At 37.3% G+C, this 15,832-nt stretch overlaps 1 protein-coding gene across 1 annotated transcript in view; it reads left to right on the forward strand.

Moving 5' to 3' along the window:
• The window catches only part of PPEF1 (protein phosphatase with EF-hand domain 1), a 158,727-nt gene that overhangs the window by 61,338 nt on the left and 81,557 nt on the right, over positions 1–15,832 (forward strand). The window contains 1 exon segment of the mRNA XM_036744190.1: positions 5,042–5,088. Within this exon segment, the coding sequence (XP_036600085.1) occupies positions 5,042–5,088 (47 nt within the window).

Genomic DNA, 15,832 nt, shown 5'->3' on the forward strand with positions numbered 1-15,832 from the left:
TTTTCTAATATAGAAGACTACTTATATGCTGTCTTCTTTCCCTCCTCTTAACCCTATCAGCCCATTCTGTCTTTCCTCAGAATTCATCTTTCTAGTATTTGTCATTTCCCACTCAGCTTCACTTTTTGGAATTGGACTCCATTGTGCTCCCAGGTACCTCATCATCAGGAAACTCACATCCTTCAAGGTTGCATCAGGCTTGGTACTCATACCTTATACACTCAATAACTTCTGCATTCTGATTAAAGGATTAGAGGGTGGAGCTAGGAGGTCCTCCCCAATTTTTTTTTTGCAGGGGGGAAGGCTGGACAATTGGGGTTAAATGACTTGCCCAAAGTCACACAGCTAGTAAGTGTGTCAAGTGTCTGAAGTTGGATTTGAACTCAGGTCCTCCAGACTTTAGGGCTGGTGCTGTACTCACTGCACCATCTAGCTGCCCCCCAAAGCCTCCATTTAAAGAGGACTCCCAGACCAGCCATCTCTTCCTTTCCCACCTTCGTTTCCCAATTCCTTCTTTGTACTAGACTCCATCATTCCCCTTTTCCCCTCTACCCCCACTATTTTCAGATTCCTTTTGTGTATTGTTTTCCCCATGTTTTGAGGTCACAGACTGTCTTTCTTTTTCATATTTGTAACCCTAGACCTTAGCACAGATCCTGGCACATAGCAGGTGCTTAATAAATGTTTGTTTAGTGACTGACTGGATTTCTTATATTGGTTATGTAGCTGAAGGGAGATCATAAAGATGGTTTTGGACATTAAACTATTCTCAGCCTTTGATTGTTGCTGTAGCATTTCCCAGCTGGTCTTTAGCTTTTAGGAAGAACAGGGACATTTTAGAAATCTGCTCCTTCTGGTGCTAAACAATACGATTTGAGATTTGCTGCAGTGTGGGCAAGCCTGGCAGGATGTTGCTTCCAGATACAGTACACATCATAGTTCGTTACAGTTGGTACAAAGCATGTCTGCAACTGTCATGGAATGACTTATGTGGAGTAGCAATCGCAGAAACTGTTGAGCCTTCAAGTTACAAAACAATAATGGTTATTCTTGATAACAGCTTCCTTCCTCCCTCCCTCCCTCTCTCCCTTCCTTCCTTCTTTCCTTCCTTCCCTCCCTCTCTTCCTTTCTTCCTTCCTTCTTTCCTTCTTTCCTTCCTTCCCTCCCTTTTTTCCTTCCTTCCTTCCTTCCTTCCTTCCTTCCTTCCTTCCTTCCTTCCTTCCTTCCTTCCTTCCTTCCTTCCTTTCTTCCTTCCTTCCTTCCTTCCTTCCTTCTTTCTTTCCTTCCCTCCTTTCTTCCTTCCTTGTCTCCTTCTTACTTCCTTACTTGTTTCCTTCTTTGTTTCCTTCCTTTCTTTTCTCTTTCTCTTCCTTCCTTCCTCTTTCTTTCCTTCTTACTTCCTTTCTCTTTATTTCTCTCTCTTTTTTTTCTTTCTCTCTTTAAAAAAAACCAAAACATTCTTCTTACTCTAGAGATTTGATGATTAATTAGACCATTTCCATTTCTAGTATCTATTATTGGCCACAGGGTCTTAATTTAACAACTTGTATTCCGAGGTGTGTGAGATGGAAAATGGGTGGCTCAGGTGTTCAACGGACAAGGGTAAGAAGTTCATTCACTGCTTTGATTGGATTGTCACCTCATAGTTCATCATTATCACCAGGTGTATTTCCATGGCAGTACAGCAGAGATTTAGTTCATGTGCTATCCTGATTTGTCTTAGGGTGCCAAGTGCACTAGGGCAAATGTAAACTCTTCTTTATTCTAGTTTGAGTCAAAGACCAAGGAAACAGATAGGGATGTCTGCAAGATCAGAAGATTTCTTTTAATTGTCTAAGCTTAATAAAAAGATTTGTTCTGTGAAGTTTGAATTCTATCAAAGGGCTGCACTTGAGGACCTAGAGAGCCACACGTGGCCTCAAGGCTGCAGGTTCCCCACCTCTGCGACCCTTCTCCCTCCTAACTTCTCTAGTACTGTAGAGAGCAACACCATCCTCCCAGTCACTCGGCTCGAAACCTGGGTCTCATCTATGATTTCTTACTATCTCTCACTCTCCATATCCAATGTGTTGCCAAGGTCTGTTGATTTCGTCTTTGCAACATCTCTCCAATATGCCCCATTTTTGACTCTGATACTGCATCTCCTTGGTGCAGGACCTCATCTATTTATGCTTGTACTATTGCTATAAACTTGCTGGTGGCTCTGCCTCCTGATGTCTCTCTGGATCCACTTCAATCCATCCTTCAGCTCCCAAAGTGAGTTTTCCTAAAGCACAGAGTGGACCATGTTTCCCCACTACTCAACAAATTCCAGTGGCTCCCCACCACTTCCATGGTAAAATACTAAGTGTTTGGTGTTTAAAGGTCTTCATAAGGTACCCTCCCTCCCCTTCTCCCATATACAGCTTTCCAGTCTTCTTATACTGTATTCCCTACCATGTACTCTTCTATCCAGTGACAATGGCATCTTTACTATTCCATGAACAAGACCCTCCATCTCTTGGTTCTGGGCATTTTCTCTGGTTGTTTCCCAGGCCTGGAATGGCCTCCCTCCTCATTTTTGCCAACCGGCTTCCCTGACTCCCTTCAAGTCTCAACTAAAACCACTTCTTTTGTAGGCATCATTTCCTAACCCTTCTTAATTCTAGTGCTATCCTAATTTAAATATTTTCTATTTTTCTGCAAATAGCTTGTTCGCACATTTTTTTTTGCTTGTGGTTTCCTCCATTAGATTGTGAGCTCATCAAGGGCAGGGACTGTCTTTTGCCTCTTTTTGTATTCCAAGAACTAGCTCAGTGTCTGGAACATATTAGGCATTTAATAAATGTTTATTGACTGACTACTTGTCTTGGAAATTGTTGGCTGTGGAAAGCCAAAAAGCTATGCAAAGCAGAAAGAAAATTAAAACTCAGCCTTTGAGGCAATGTAAGATTCTGGATAGGCAATTCACATCCTAGCTACCTGACGCCTAGGGTCAATGAGGGAGAGAGAGCTGGAGATGAAGGGGTGATTCTAAAGTATATACCCAAGAAGATCAAAGCTTAGCATCTGGGGAGAAGACAAAAGCAATTACCAGACTATAGGAGTATCACAGAGGGGTGTAGGGAACTAGACTAGTTGGAATAATCAAAGGAGACTAGAAGTAGGGAGCTAGGCTTCAGACAGAGGTCATTTCTAATGCTAACATCCTGCAATTTATTTTAACACAGCAAGCAATTATTAAGCATATACTAAGCTTAATACATTGTACTAAGTGTTGAGGATGCAAATTAAAATTTTTTTTAAAAACCCTGCCTCTTCTCAAGAAGCTGCCCCATCAAAATATGTTATTCAGATATTAGAGCAAATGATACTGTGTAAAATATAGGATTTTCTGCAGCAGAAAAACAAGGCAATGTTTTCAGTGTCTATTTTCATATAGACAAGTACCACCTTTCTTAGAATTTTATTTGTAGTGAAAATATATCCTCATAGTCTTCCTTGATATGACCAGTATTTTTTAAATAAAAAATTAAAATGCCAGTTTCTTAAAGTCAAAAACCAGTTTTCAGTATAAAACTTTTCATGGCATTTCATGGACTACTAGAAGTGAATAAGGGTCCTTAGAACACTTCATTTTATAGGCATAGACAACTATGAAGGGGCAGAGCCAAGAGATAACTAGGTATTTTACTGAAAAAAAAAAATATCCAGTGTTCTTTCCTCTCTATTTTGAAATATATGTATTTTTTTGTTCCTTATCTTTAACAATAGGTCAAACCCAAATCTCTGAGTGTCCTTCTTGAAGGGTTTAAGGAAATATATAATTTTGGGGTATATTTTAAAGAATAAAAAGGCTTTAGATCTTACTACTTTTAGAATAAATTTTGAACCAGTTGACCAGACACTGGCCCACCTGCCAACCTACTGACACAGGTCTAGATGCCTCTCTCTCTTTATATCCGTTGTCTCTTTTGTTTTCGTATCGAAACCCTTTTATAGTTTTTTAAGGGATACTTCATTTTCCCTGATAACACGGGGTATGGAGAGACTTTCTCAATTCCTTCCCTTTTCAGAGATAACTGTGACAAAATGGATAAAGCGGAGTTCAGAAGACATGAGAGTGAACCCTGTCTCAGACATTTACTAGTTGGGCAAATTACTTAAGCTTTCTCAAGCTTCAGCTTCTTCATCTGTAAAATGGAGATAATAATAATACTAGTGCTTAATGAATAAAGTTATGAAGATCAAATAAGATAATAACTGCAAAGTCCTTTGTCAAACCTTAAAGCAATGCTAGCTATCATTATTTTCTTGTAGGAGAGAGGCTGACTTGTACTTTGAGCATAGATAACAGTCACTCACCACAGAAATATGTATGTATGTATGTAAAGGCTAGATATCCTGCTTGTATTGGAAATATTACAAACAGGATTCTCTTTTTAGGCATAGACTAGATGGTTCCTGACTTTTCTTCCAAATCTGAAGTTCTGTGATTTTGTGAGGTCCCATCTTTAATCTTAAATTTCTGTCTCATTGAAACCCATCTTTTCAATCCTCATTCCCTACTCAGATCCATTTCAAGTCCTCCTCGCTTTTTGCCTGGATTATTGGTATAGTCTTCTAAATAGTCTTCCTGTCTTAAGTCTCTCCTTCATGCCACTGCCTAAAGAACCTTCTCTCCTTTTCTTTCTTTTTTTCCCATTGAAACACTATAGGAAGAATTAAAGCTCTATACAGATCAATGCCTCATGCCTGTGTTAGGAATGGGGCAGAACTGGTGAGAGTGAGAGAGAAGAGAGCTCTGGTCTCTTCTGGTTACCGCCCCCTCCCCATGCCACACTGACTCTCAAACTCTAAGAAAGCCAGCAACTGGCTTTGGAAACCTCGTCTATGGAAAGCATCAAATCCAAAGTATATACATAGGAAAATGCTAATAAAGTGAAGATAATTTAACAATGGCATTTAATAAGTTCGTACCTTAAATTGTGTAATACAATGAATGCTGCATCGTTATTTCTATAGGAGGATACTAAATAATGGTTTTAAATTTGCTTTCTAGGTGATATACATGGGAAACTTGATGACCTTTTTTTGATCTTCTACAAGGCAAGTGACAGTTTTATTGACTATTTGTATTCTTTTTGAGAATCAGAATTAGGACAGATTGGAGTATCCTTTTTGTTAAGAATGTCTAAGAATGCAGCTATATCTTATAGGCAGTGAGATGTGGTAGATAGAGCATGTGACAAAAACAGAAAGGGGCTCAACTCCCACTTGATACATTTATTAGCTGCGTGACCCTGGGCAATTCACTTAACCTCTCTTTCAGTCCCAGTTTATTCATCTGTAAACCGGGGATAGAGGCAACTAGGTAGCATAGTAGATAGAGTACCTGGTCTGGAGTCAGGAAGATTCCTCTTCCTGAGTTCAATTCTGGCCTCAGACACTTACTAGCTGTGTGACCCTGGGCAAGTCACTTAAGCCAATTTGCCTCAGTTTCTTCATCTGTAAAATGAACTGGAGAAGGAAATAGAAAACCACTCCAGTATCTTTGGCAGGAAAACCCCAAATGGGGTCACAAAGAGTCAAACATGGCTGACATGACTGAACAACACCAAAAAAAACTGAGGATAATGATAGCACCTACCTTACAGGGTTATCATGAAGTTCAAATGAGATAATATATGTATTATAAAGAGTTGTGTAAGTTTTAAGTGCCACATAAATGCTATCATTGTTACTTATGAATGTATGTATGTATTCACAGATGTATCTTATAAGCAGTTTAGAGTACTAAAAAGATTAGTTATTGGATTTGGAGTTAGAAGACTTTGGTTATAGCTTGGCTGTACTAATTAATGTTGTTTGACCAAGTCACTTAATTTCTTTGGGCTTCACTCTCTTCATTTGTAAAATGAGGGCCCAGATGATCTATAGGCTATCTTGCAGTTCTAAATCTTTTTAGGGCTCACATAAGACCCTTGGAAACATAAACCCCTAGAGGGTGGGGGTTATGTCTATTTGATTTATTCTGGATAGCACCCTGTATAACACCCACACATCAGTAGGCTCTGAATAAAATGCTTTCTAATGATTATGTTGATAATCATCATGATTATACAAAATTAGCTTTTTAGTCATCTATTCTACTGTATAACTAAGCTCCCAGATGTAAGGAATGTCTTACAATGCATTCTGAATGGCTTTGCTCCCTGCCATGATTCACTATCTTTTAGCTCAGCAGTTTTCCTTGAAACAAAACAAAACAGAAGAATTGGAAAACTAATGTTCCATAATTATTCCTCCTTCAATGGCATTCAGTGGTGTGGGTCAGCACACATTGAGGCTGTTTGGAGGGGACAATCTCTGTTTGCTGGTGAGATGGCAGTTGCAAATGTGGATATTTCACTTGAGTAAAACTAAACAGAGATGAAAAATCCAGAAGCGAGCACAGGATTAATCACTCTAGTCTTTGCCAAATTCTTTACTTCCTGTCTTTCACCTTCCTTCTGGGTTGGTGGCATTGTTCTCCTGACCTTTCTACATGTCTCTGAGGTACTGCCAGGAGTAGATTGAATAGCAGAATTGAATGAGTCCACAACTCTGATCTCTCAGGAGGTTAGCATAAAAAGGTTAGGTGACTATCATCGATGACCCGTGTGTTTCACTCAGTAATTGTTAAATGCTGCAGTTTGGAAAATAAAGATCATTGTGTTTCTAACATCAATGATGAAAAAATTTTCTCATCTATAAAATTGGAGGATGGGGTCACATGATTGGCAAGATGTTGCTTTCCACAACCTTCCCAACCTAAAAAATCTCCAAAAAATGGAAATACATGCCAAATGGAGAGTAAATAAAACTGAATCCATAAGATTAAAAGACAGAAGCAGTGTCCAAGGTAAAAATCTCACAGACTATCCCGCATTGCATTATAGGTGTAGCCAGAACAAACAAATTTATATGGTTATGTTTCAGAGACTGGCCATGGGTGAAAGGAGATAAAATCTTTGGTGGGTTGGGGAGGGAGAGATAACACTTGAGATGAAAGGAAGAAAATCCAAGAATCCAAACAAGATAAACAAATGAAGGCAGAAGGAAAAACAGGTAAAAAAATTCAAGTCCAAAAGACGCTGTACAAGGATTGTACTCTGAAAGAAAAAGAATTTTAAAAATTCCCTGTGAAAAAGAAAATTCTGCAAATTCATGAAACAACGGCAAGAAACTCTAGAATGGATTAAAAGATAACTAAAACTTCTAAAAGAAGATAAGAGGATGGGAATTAAGTTAGAAATCATATCTCTTGATGAAGAATTAAAGAAGATAATCAACAAGGTAGAAAAATTACAATATGCACCAAGTATGATAGGACATTCCGGAGGCTGAGTCTAGCTGATCACTTGAGGTTAGAAGTTCTGAGCTGCAACAGGAGTAAAGCCTTTTTGGTGTCTGCACTATATCTGGCACCAATATGATGAACCTCCAAAAATGGGAGTTGCCAAGCAACCTCTGGAGGGGTACACTGGGCTAGGTAAGAAATGGAACCGTCAGAACATCCTTGCCAATCAGTGGTGGAATTGAGCTCATGAGTGGTCACTTAACTTCTAGCCTGGGCAAGATAGAAAGACCTGGTCTCAAAAACAAACAAACAAATTAAAAAACCATGGATGAAAAGTCTTCCTAAAGAAGTATGAGTTCTGAAAGAAAGTATAACAGATTTTGAGTGAAAAATACAGAAATAAATGTTGGCAGAACAAAAGCAAAAGACAGTAGTAACTTTAAAAGAACATGAATTTTATATAAGCCAAAGGAAAGCATCAAGACAGGATGCATGGAGATAAGAAATATAAATATCTGTTTTAAAAAGATGACTCTCATACCATAGCAAGTAAAACCATACAGCTGCCCAGAATTTTTTTTTAATTATAACAGCAAATTACTGACAGCTAGCCATCTCTAGTTGTCCTGATCTTTATCTGGCCACTGGACCCAGATGACTCCAGAGGTGAAAGGGAGGCTGGTGACTTTGCACAGCCCTCCCTTATTTAAATCCATTTCACTTACATGTCATGGCATATCTTTCCTGATGTCATGGTCCTCTTCCAGAATGAAAGACAAACAGTGAGCAGCAGCAGCAACTGACTGTGGCTAGAGAAAACCCTCATCTTTGAAATTCCAAGTTGTGGTAGTTAACTTTCATAATATTAACACCAATTAATATTTTTTCAAGCAATCAGAAAAAAGAACTTTAGCTACAATAGAACATCAATTTGAATAAACTTGAGAATATTCCAAAGGCATTAGTAATCACAGGAAAGAATGGAACAGGATATTCCAAAAAGCAAAGGAACTGAAGTTGCAACCCAAATATTACACATTTTTTAGAATTAGCGCACAACAGAAAAAGATCCCACCAAAAACAAAGTAAATTAAAGTAAGATAATAAATACATAAAACATAAATAAATATACAAGGGGATGGTGATGATAGAATAAATATAATAGCTAAGTAGAATGGAGTAGAGAATAGAAATTTGTTGCCCCTGAAGCTTTACCTGTTATGAGGGAACAAGAAAGGAATAAAGGAAGAACACTTAAGAATATAGGATAAATGAGGGAACAGAAATCAAAATAGAACAGAAGGAAATGAAATAGTTGGTGGACTAAATAAATAAATAAGATATAACAAATAATAAAAATAATAAATAAATTAAACAAATAAAAAGTTAGAAAAAGACACACAAATATTCCATAAATTAAGAGGTTGAGAGATGATTTTGAACTACATACTTATCTAGTCAGGAAAAGGGAAATAGGAATGGGGAGGGAGCATTTAAATTATCAAATGAATGAGTGAATGGCTGTGTGAATGAAAGATATGTTGAAAATTTTAAGTAAATTCAAGGAATTTGAGATCGGGCAGGTAAAAAAAGAGTGGTGGGAGGCACTGCAATATACCTAAAATCATCAGGGGAAAATACCAGCTTAAAAAAGAAAGGGAATGATAAATCAATAAAAAAGAAAGAGAAAAACACAAACCTAACAATAATGACCTTAAATTTAAATAGACTAAGTAGCACAATAAAACAAAAGGCTAAATGGATAAGGAAATAAACCTCAACAATTTTCTGCATGCAAGAAAGACATCTAAAAATAAAGACACATGCAGAATGAAAATTACAGGCTGGAATAAAATTTACTATGAACAGGTGATTCCAAAAATATATAAGTTGTAATGATTTTTATCAGAGAAACAAAAATAAAAATAATGCCAAAGGATAAGCAAAGAAGTTGCATTATATTTAAAGGTACAATAAACAATTAAACAGCATCAACCCTCAAAGTATATATGCCAAATGGTATATCATCTTTAAAGAAATGTTGACTTGTTTCTGAGTGATACCTCACTTCCTCTATAGGAAAGATAAGGGGATATAGATGTAGAATGTGGCAAATGCTGCTAAATGTTGTTGATGTGTTAAGTTGATTTTTGCTTATCTTTTTTTGTTGTTTTAAATGTTGTAAGGAAAGGCTTGCAATGTAGGGGTATGGGGAGGGAGTATATTTAGAAATAAAGTGATATCAAAAACAAAAGGCATCAATTTACAATACACAATGAGAAGGTTGGATTAGACAGTCTTAAGGTCTCTTCCTACTCTAAATTCCAGAATTTCTATGATAATCACTTTGACAAGTAAAGAAAATTATAAAATTGTGAATTATTGTTGTTACTACTAATAATCAGCATACATTTTAGAACCTTCTGGAATCTAATTTGATCTGTTGGTTTTCTTGAATGAATTAAAACTTCAATTGGTGTTCCTTAAATTATTATTTTTCTAAGTTTTCTAAAAGACTTGATCAGAGCAAAAGTAACTTTAAAGAAATACTAATCTCAGAATTTTCCTCCTTTGAAGGTCCATCTTACTACTGCACTATGAGAACAATAGTTGGGGATAGCTCAAGTATTTATCAAGACGGACATTTACTATATTGAATCACATAATTTCCCTCATATTGTTCACAGATTTTTAAATACCTAAATAATGAACACCTGGCATCATTCAACCCAGAGTATAATTTCCTCCTTTTTGGAGGCTGTTGTGGTTATCAGCATGGTGTTCCCCTTCATAATGAAGCTCGTAAGGCTTGTTAAGAGTGGTTCAAGAAATGTGAATAATAGGCACTCTTCCATTTGCTTTCAGTAAAAAGAGACTTAATTAAACACAGCACATATTCCTTTAACCAAATGTTCAAGTTCATGACTGCTGCTGTTAATAGATCAGTAAGGGATCACATTACATGGATAAAATAAAAATCTTACATTTCCTTGTAAAAGTATTTATGAGGGAGATGTATTTTAAAAAAATATTTTCTCCAGCAATTTAGTAAAAAGTCATAAAAACAAAATATGCAAAGTTATTCCACACAACAAACTTATTAAGTATGTATTATGTGCATGTCACAATTCTAAGCATTGAAATGCAAAAATGAAAAATGATACCTACCTTGTTCTCAAGGAGTTATATGATCTGCTAGGGGATATGCAATATTTATAAGAGGTAGAGCCTAGGTAACAAAGGAATATATTTCTAAGGATGCTTGGGCCCAGAGTACAAATCATTAGGAGAATGAATTCCAGCTGTGATAAGGTGTGATGGTGGAACAGATCAATTGTACCAGGGATTGAAGGGGAGGAAACCAAGAGATGAAATTTCTATAGGACCTGGTCAAAATAGGGCTGATCATCATTCATGGAATAGCCACATTTGTGGTTTTGCCTGTTTTTAAATTTCCCTTTCCTTCATTTTCTCTTCATTTCTCTTCCCTTGCCTTCCTTTGCCTTAGTTACCTCAACTGTAAAATGGAGACAGTAATAGTACCTACCTTACGGGATTGTTGTGGGAATCAAATGAGAAAATTTTGCCAAAAGCACTTAGCACATTATCTGGCATGTAGCAGGTACTATGTAAGTGTCCTCCCTCTTCCTATACTTTCCCCTTCCCTTCCTTTCCCTTCCCTTTTCCTACTTTGTTACTTCTCTGTCTTCTTTTCCATGAGTGAGATATATGAAGGGGAAAGATATAAATAAATATGGTAATTGGAACAATAGCTTCCAAGAAATTCAGAAAACCATACTATTGAATAGGCTGGCCTACATTTCTAGGCTAACAGAATTTTGTCAAAATAACTTGCTGGCCATAACAAACACTCTTTATCAACAACCCAAAAAGGCAATTCTACATATGGACATCACTAGATGGTCAATATAGAAATCAGATTGATTATATACTTTGCAGCCAAAGGCAGAGAAGCTGTATATAGTCAGTTAAAATAAGACCTGGAGTTGACTGTGCCCCACATCATGAGCTTCTTATTGCAAAAATCAGACTGAAATTGAAGAAAGTAGGGAAAACCAAAAGACCATATAGATACTGTCTAAATAACATTCCTTATGAAAATAAAGTGGAAGTGATTAATCGATTTAAGGGATTAGGTCTGGTGGATAGAGTGGCTGAAGAACTATGAACTGAGATTCACAATATTGTACAGGAGGCAGCAACAAGAAACATTTCAAAGGAAAAAGAGCAAGAAAGCAAAATGACTGTGTGATGAGGCTTTACAAATAGCTGAGGAAAGGAGGAAAGGGAAAGGGAAAGGAGAAAGGGAAAGATAAACTCAACTGAATGCATAATTCCAGAGAATAGCCAGGAGAGATAAAGTTTTCTTAAATGAGCAATGCAAAGAAATAGAAGAACACAATAGAATAGGAAAGATGAGATCCATTTAAGAAAATTAGAGCTATCAAAGGAAAGTTTCATGCAAAAATGGGCATGATAAAAGACAAAAATGGTAGGAATTTAACAGAAGCAGAACATACTAAGAAGAAGTGGCAAGAATACGCAAACGAACTATGCAAGAAAGATCTTAACATCAAGGAAAACCAATAACCATTAGTTACCATGACGGTATGGTTACTAATCTAGAGGCAGACATCCTGGAGAATGACGTCAAAAGGGCCTTATGAAGCACTGCTAACAATAAGGTTAGTGGAGGTGGTGGAATTCCAGCTGAGCTATTTCAAACCCTAAAAAATGATGCTGTTAAAGTGCTGCACTCAGTACGCCAGCAAATTTGGAAAACACAACAGTGGCCACTGGATTGGAAATGATCAATTCATATCCCAATCCTAAAGAAGGGCGATGCCAAGGAATGTTCAAATTACTAAACAATTTTACATGCTAGCAAGGTTATGCTTAAGAATTCTGCAAGCTAAGCTTCAGTGATATGTGAACTGAGAATTACTGGAAGAGCAGGCTGGTTTTCAAAGAGGCAGAGGAACTATAGATCAAATTACCAACATTTGCTGGATTGTGGAGAAAGCAAGGGAGTTCCAGAAAAACCTCCACTTCTGCTTCATTGACTACAGTAAAGCCTTTTGACTATATGGATCATAACAAAATGTGGCACGTACTCAAAAGGATGAGAGTACCAGATCATCTTACTTGTCTCCTAAGGAACCTTTATACGGGCCAAGAATCAACTGTTAGAGCTGAACATGGAACAACTGATTAGTTTAAGACTGGAAAAGGAGTAAGACAAGATTTTACATTGTCCCCTTATTTATTTAGTTTATATGCAGAATATATCATGCGAAATGCCAGACTGGATGAATCAAAAGTTGGAATTAACGTTGCCAGGAGAAACATCAACAATCTCTGATAAGCCTATGATATCACTCTGATGGCAGAAAGTGAAGAGGAATTAAGAAGTCTCTCAGTGAGAGTGAAAGAGGAGAGTGTCAAAGGTGGCTTGAAGCTTAATGTTAAAAAAATAAAAACAACAAAGCTAAGATCTTGACAACTGGTCCCATCAGTTCCTAGCAAATAGAGGAAGAAGAAATGGAAGCAGTGTCAGATTTTATATTTTTAGGCTCCAAGATCATTGCAGACAACAGCTGCAGCCATGACGTTAAAAGATGCATACTTCTTGGAAAGAAAGCTGTGGCAGATCTGGACAGCATACTAAAAAGCAGAGACATTGCCTCGCTGACAAAAGTCCATAAAGGCAAAGCTATGGCTACGAGTTAGACTACAAGGAAAACTGAGTACTGTGGAATTGAGGCTTTTGAATTGTGTTGCTTGAGAAATCTTTTGAGAGTCCCTTGGCCAGCGAAGAGATCAAATCAGTCAACACCACAAGAAATTAATTCAGGCTATTTGCTGGAAGGTCAAATACAGAAGCTGAAATGTAAATACTTTGGCTACAGAACTCATTGGAAAAGACTTTGATGTTAGGAAAGATCGAAGGCAAAAGGAAAAGGGGATGGCAGAGAATGAGATGGATAGATAGTATCATTGAGATGACAATCATGAATTTGGGCAGACTTCGAGAAATAATGGAGGATAGAAGGGTCTAAATTGGTTCCCAGGATCACAAAGAGTCAGACACGACAATGACTGAACAACAACAGCATGAACACATTTACAGAATCTAAGAAACTGAGGGAGCATCGGGCATGGTAATATAGTATAAGACAATGAGAAAAATGGGGAGGAATCTTGAAAATTTTTCTTTTACATTTCTTTCTGTAAACTATGCAAATCATAGGAAAATAGAAGGTGCTATTGTACAGACTGAGCTGGAGGAAGGTGGATAATAAAAATAGTACTGAAACATTTAAAGGTAAAATGATAGTGTTTAAAACTAACCCTTCTCCCTGCACATTTTTAATTTGCGTAGCATTATATAGCCTGCTGGAAGACTGACTCTCCAAACTTTTACCAGATGTTGCATCTCCTATATCCCAAATCTGTTGAGGCCAAGACTCCTAAGCTCTTTTTAGGTCTTGATCATAGCCTGCCAGTGAATCTGAACCCTACAGAGCAGAAAATTATGGAGATTATTAGTATGTAAGCTTTAGGGAGAATCTTTGCTCAGTATTGAAGCACATGGGCTAACAGGTGAACTATTAATTTAATAATAAATTTGCAAATATATCAAAATGACTTTATATAATTGAAATTTGTATCCTTAGGAGTGACCGTAAATATAATAACATACACAATTATTCCTAAAAAGAGAATTATAATAGATTATAATCATAAACTATACTAAACCCAAATACCTAGGAAAGACAGATTCAGAACGAGAAAGCAACAACAACAAAGAACAATGACTCTAAAGAACCTGTTAGGTGCATACCTAATGATTCTGATCAAACTCTCCAGCTCCTAGGGTGGCAAAACCCTTTACTTCATACTCATCCAGGAATCACTTATGAATAAATAGGGCTGACTCCATTAGGAAACAGAGAACCACCTCCTCCCTCTCATCTACATTGGGGAGCCCACCACTCCAAAAGAAAACCAGCTCTCCAACACATGGGTCCTTGAAAGGCATTCTTATACCAGCTGGAGCCAAGTGGGGAAAGGGTGGTTTCTTCTTTCACCCCCTTCTTGATGTTAGTTGTCCTTCATGTCAGGATGTTAATTGTCAAATTATATTACCAATGAGGGTGAAACAACAGAAGGTAAACTGATGAAAGGGATTCAAGAAGTGGGGGGGGAGTCACAAAAATGAAAGAGAAGGACATTACATTTATTTGGAATAGTTTTTTTGGAGAGAAGTGAAAGCAAAGTTTGGGATGACAAAGTACCCCTCTTCTAGTTTCCTTTTATGTGTTGTCTCCCCTCATTAGAATGTAAGTTCTTTGAGGGCAGGGAATATTTTTTCTTGTCTTTTATTTGTGTTCCCAGCCCAGTGTCTGGTCTATAATAAGCACTTGATTATTTCCTTGTCTGGGTGAGGCTTAGAAAGCGTAACGCTTAGAATTTAGGCAGTTTATGAAAGTAGAGGTTGGTGGAATGCATCTTGGAAGAAGTGGGGGGAAAAGCAGGGTTTTGAAATTTCATGGATATGAGAGAAGCCAAGAAAAGAGCTGAAGCTGACACAAAGATTTGAGAGACTATACAGAAGGAATTGTTGACAGCGGGAGAGAAGGGAGAATAATGCAATATTTGTGATAATAGTTTGTGAATCAGCTGGACAAAGATTTTTTTAGAGATGAGTCTTTACTCTGTGCTATGATTATTGCCCCAGGGGTACAGAGTACCTCGAATGCTGTGTTTTATCAATATTCGGCAGGAGCTTTTTTCATTGCTTAGTTTATAACCTTCTTAAAGAGCCCAATTTCACTTTCCATGTACTATATCCTCTAAATACACGTGGAAACTCCCATTCTTTATTTTGTCTATGTCCTCACCCAGGCTCTGTCTCTTTTGCATTTGGTTGGCTCGTACTAATATACACCACTACCATGGCATATGAAAATTCCCATTTGTTAAAGAAGTACCCTAAAATTTCTCCCCTGTCCTTTACTGCACCTATGGCCAGTTGTTTCATTTTCTCTTTCTTTTGTCCCTATTGTTCTACTTAGAATCAATTCTCTAGGCCTAACTTTTTTTTATGAAAGTGGAATTTTCAGCCATTCAGTAGGTAGTACTACCAATCTAAGAATAAACTCCCCTGTAAATGTGCAATTCTGAAATAATCAGAATATACTGCTTGTTCATTGCTTTTATTCAACATGCTTCCCATTGGAGACTTCTCTCCATATTCATCAAAATTCAACATCATAATCCTTCTAAAACTTCTCTGTGTCCAGTAGATATTCATCCTAATAAATATAATATTAAGAGAGAGAAAGAGACAGAGAAGGAGAGACAGAAAAGAGAGAGAAGAAAAGAAGGGTGGAAAGGAGGAGAGAGAGAGAGAGAGATTACAAAGGGAGGATTAATGAAATCTTGTGCTATGTCCCATGCATAGTAATTGTAGCCCACAGTTGTATT

This window comes from Trichosurus vulpecula, chromosome 2, assembly GCF_011100635.1.
Source record: "Trichosurus vulpecula isolate mTriVul1 chromosome 2, mTriVul1.pri, whole genome shotgun sequence".
Lineage (NCBI taxonomy): Eukaryota > Metazoa > Chordata > Mammalia > Diprotodontia > Phalangeridae > Trichosurus > Trichosurus vulpecula.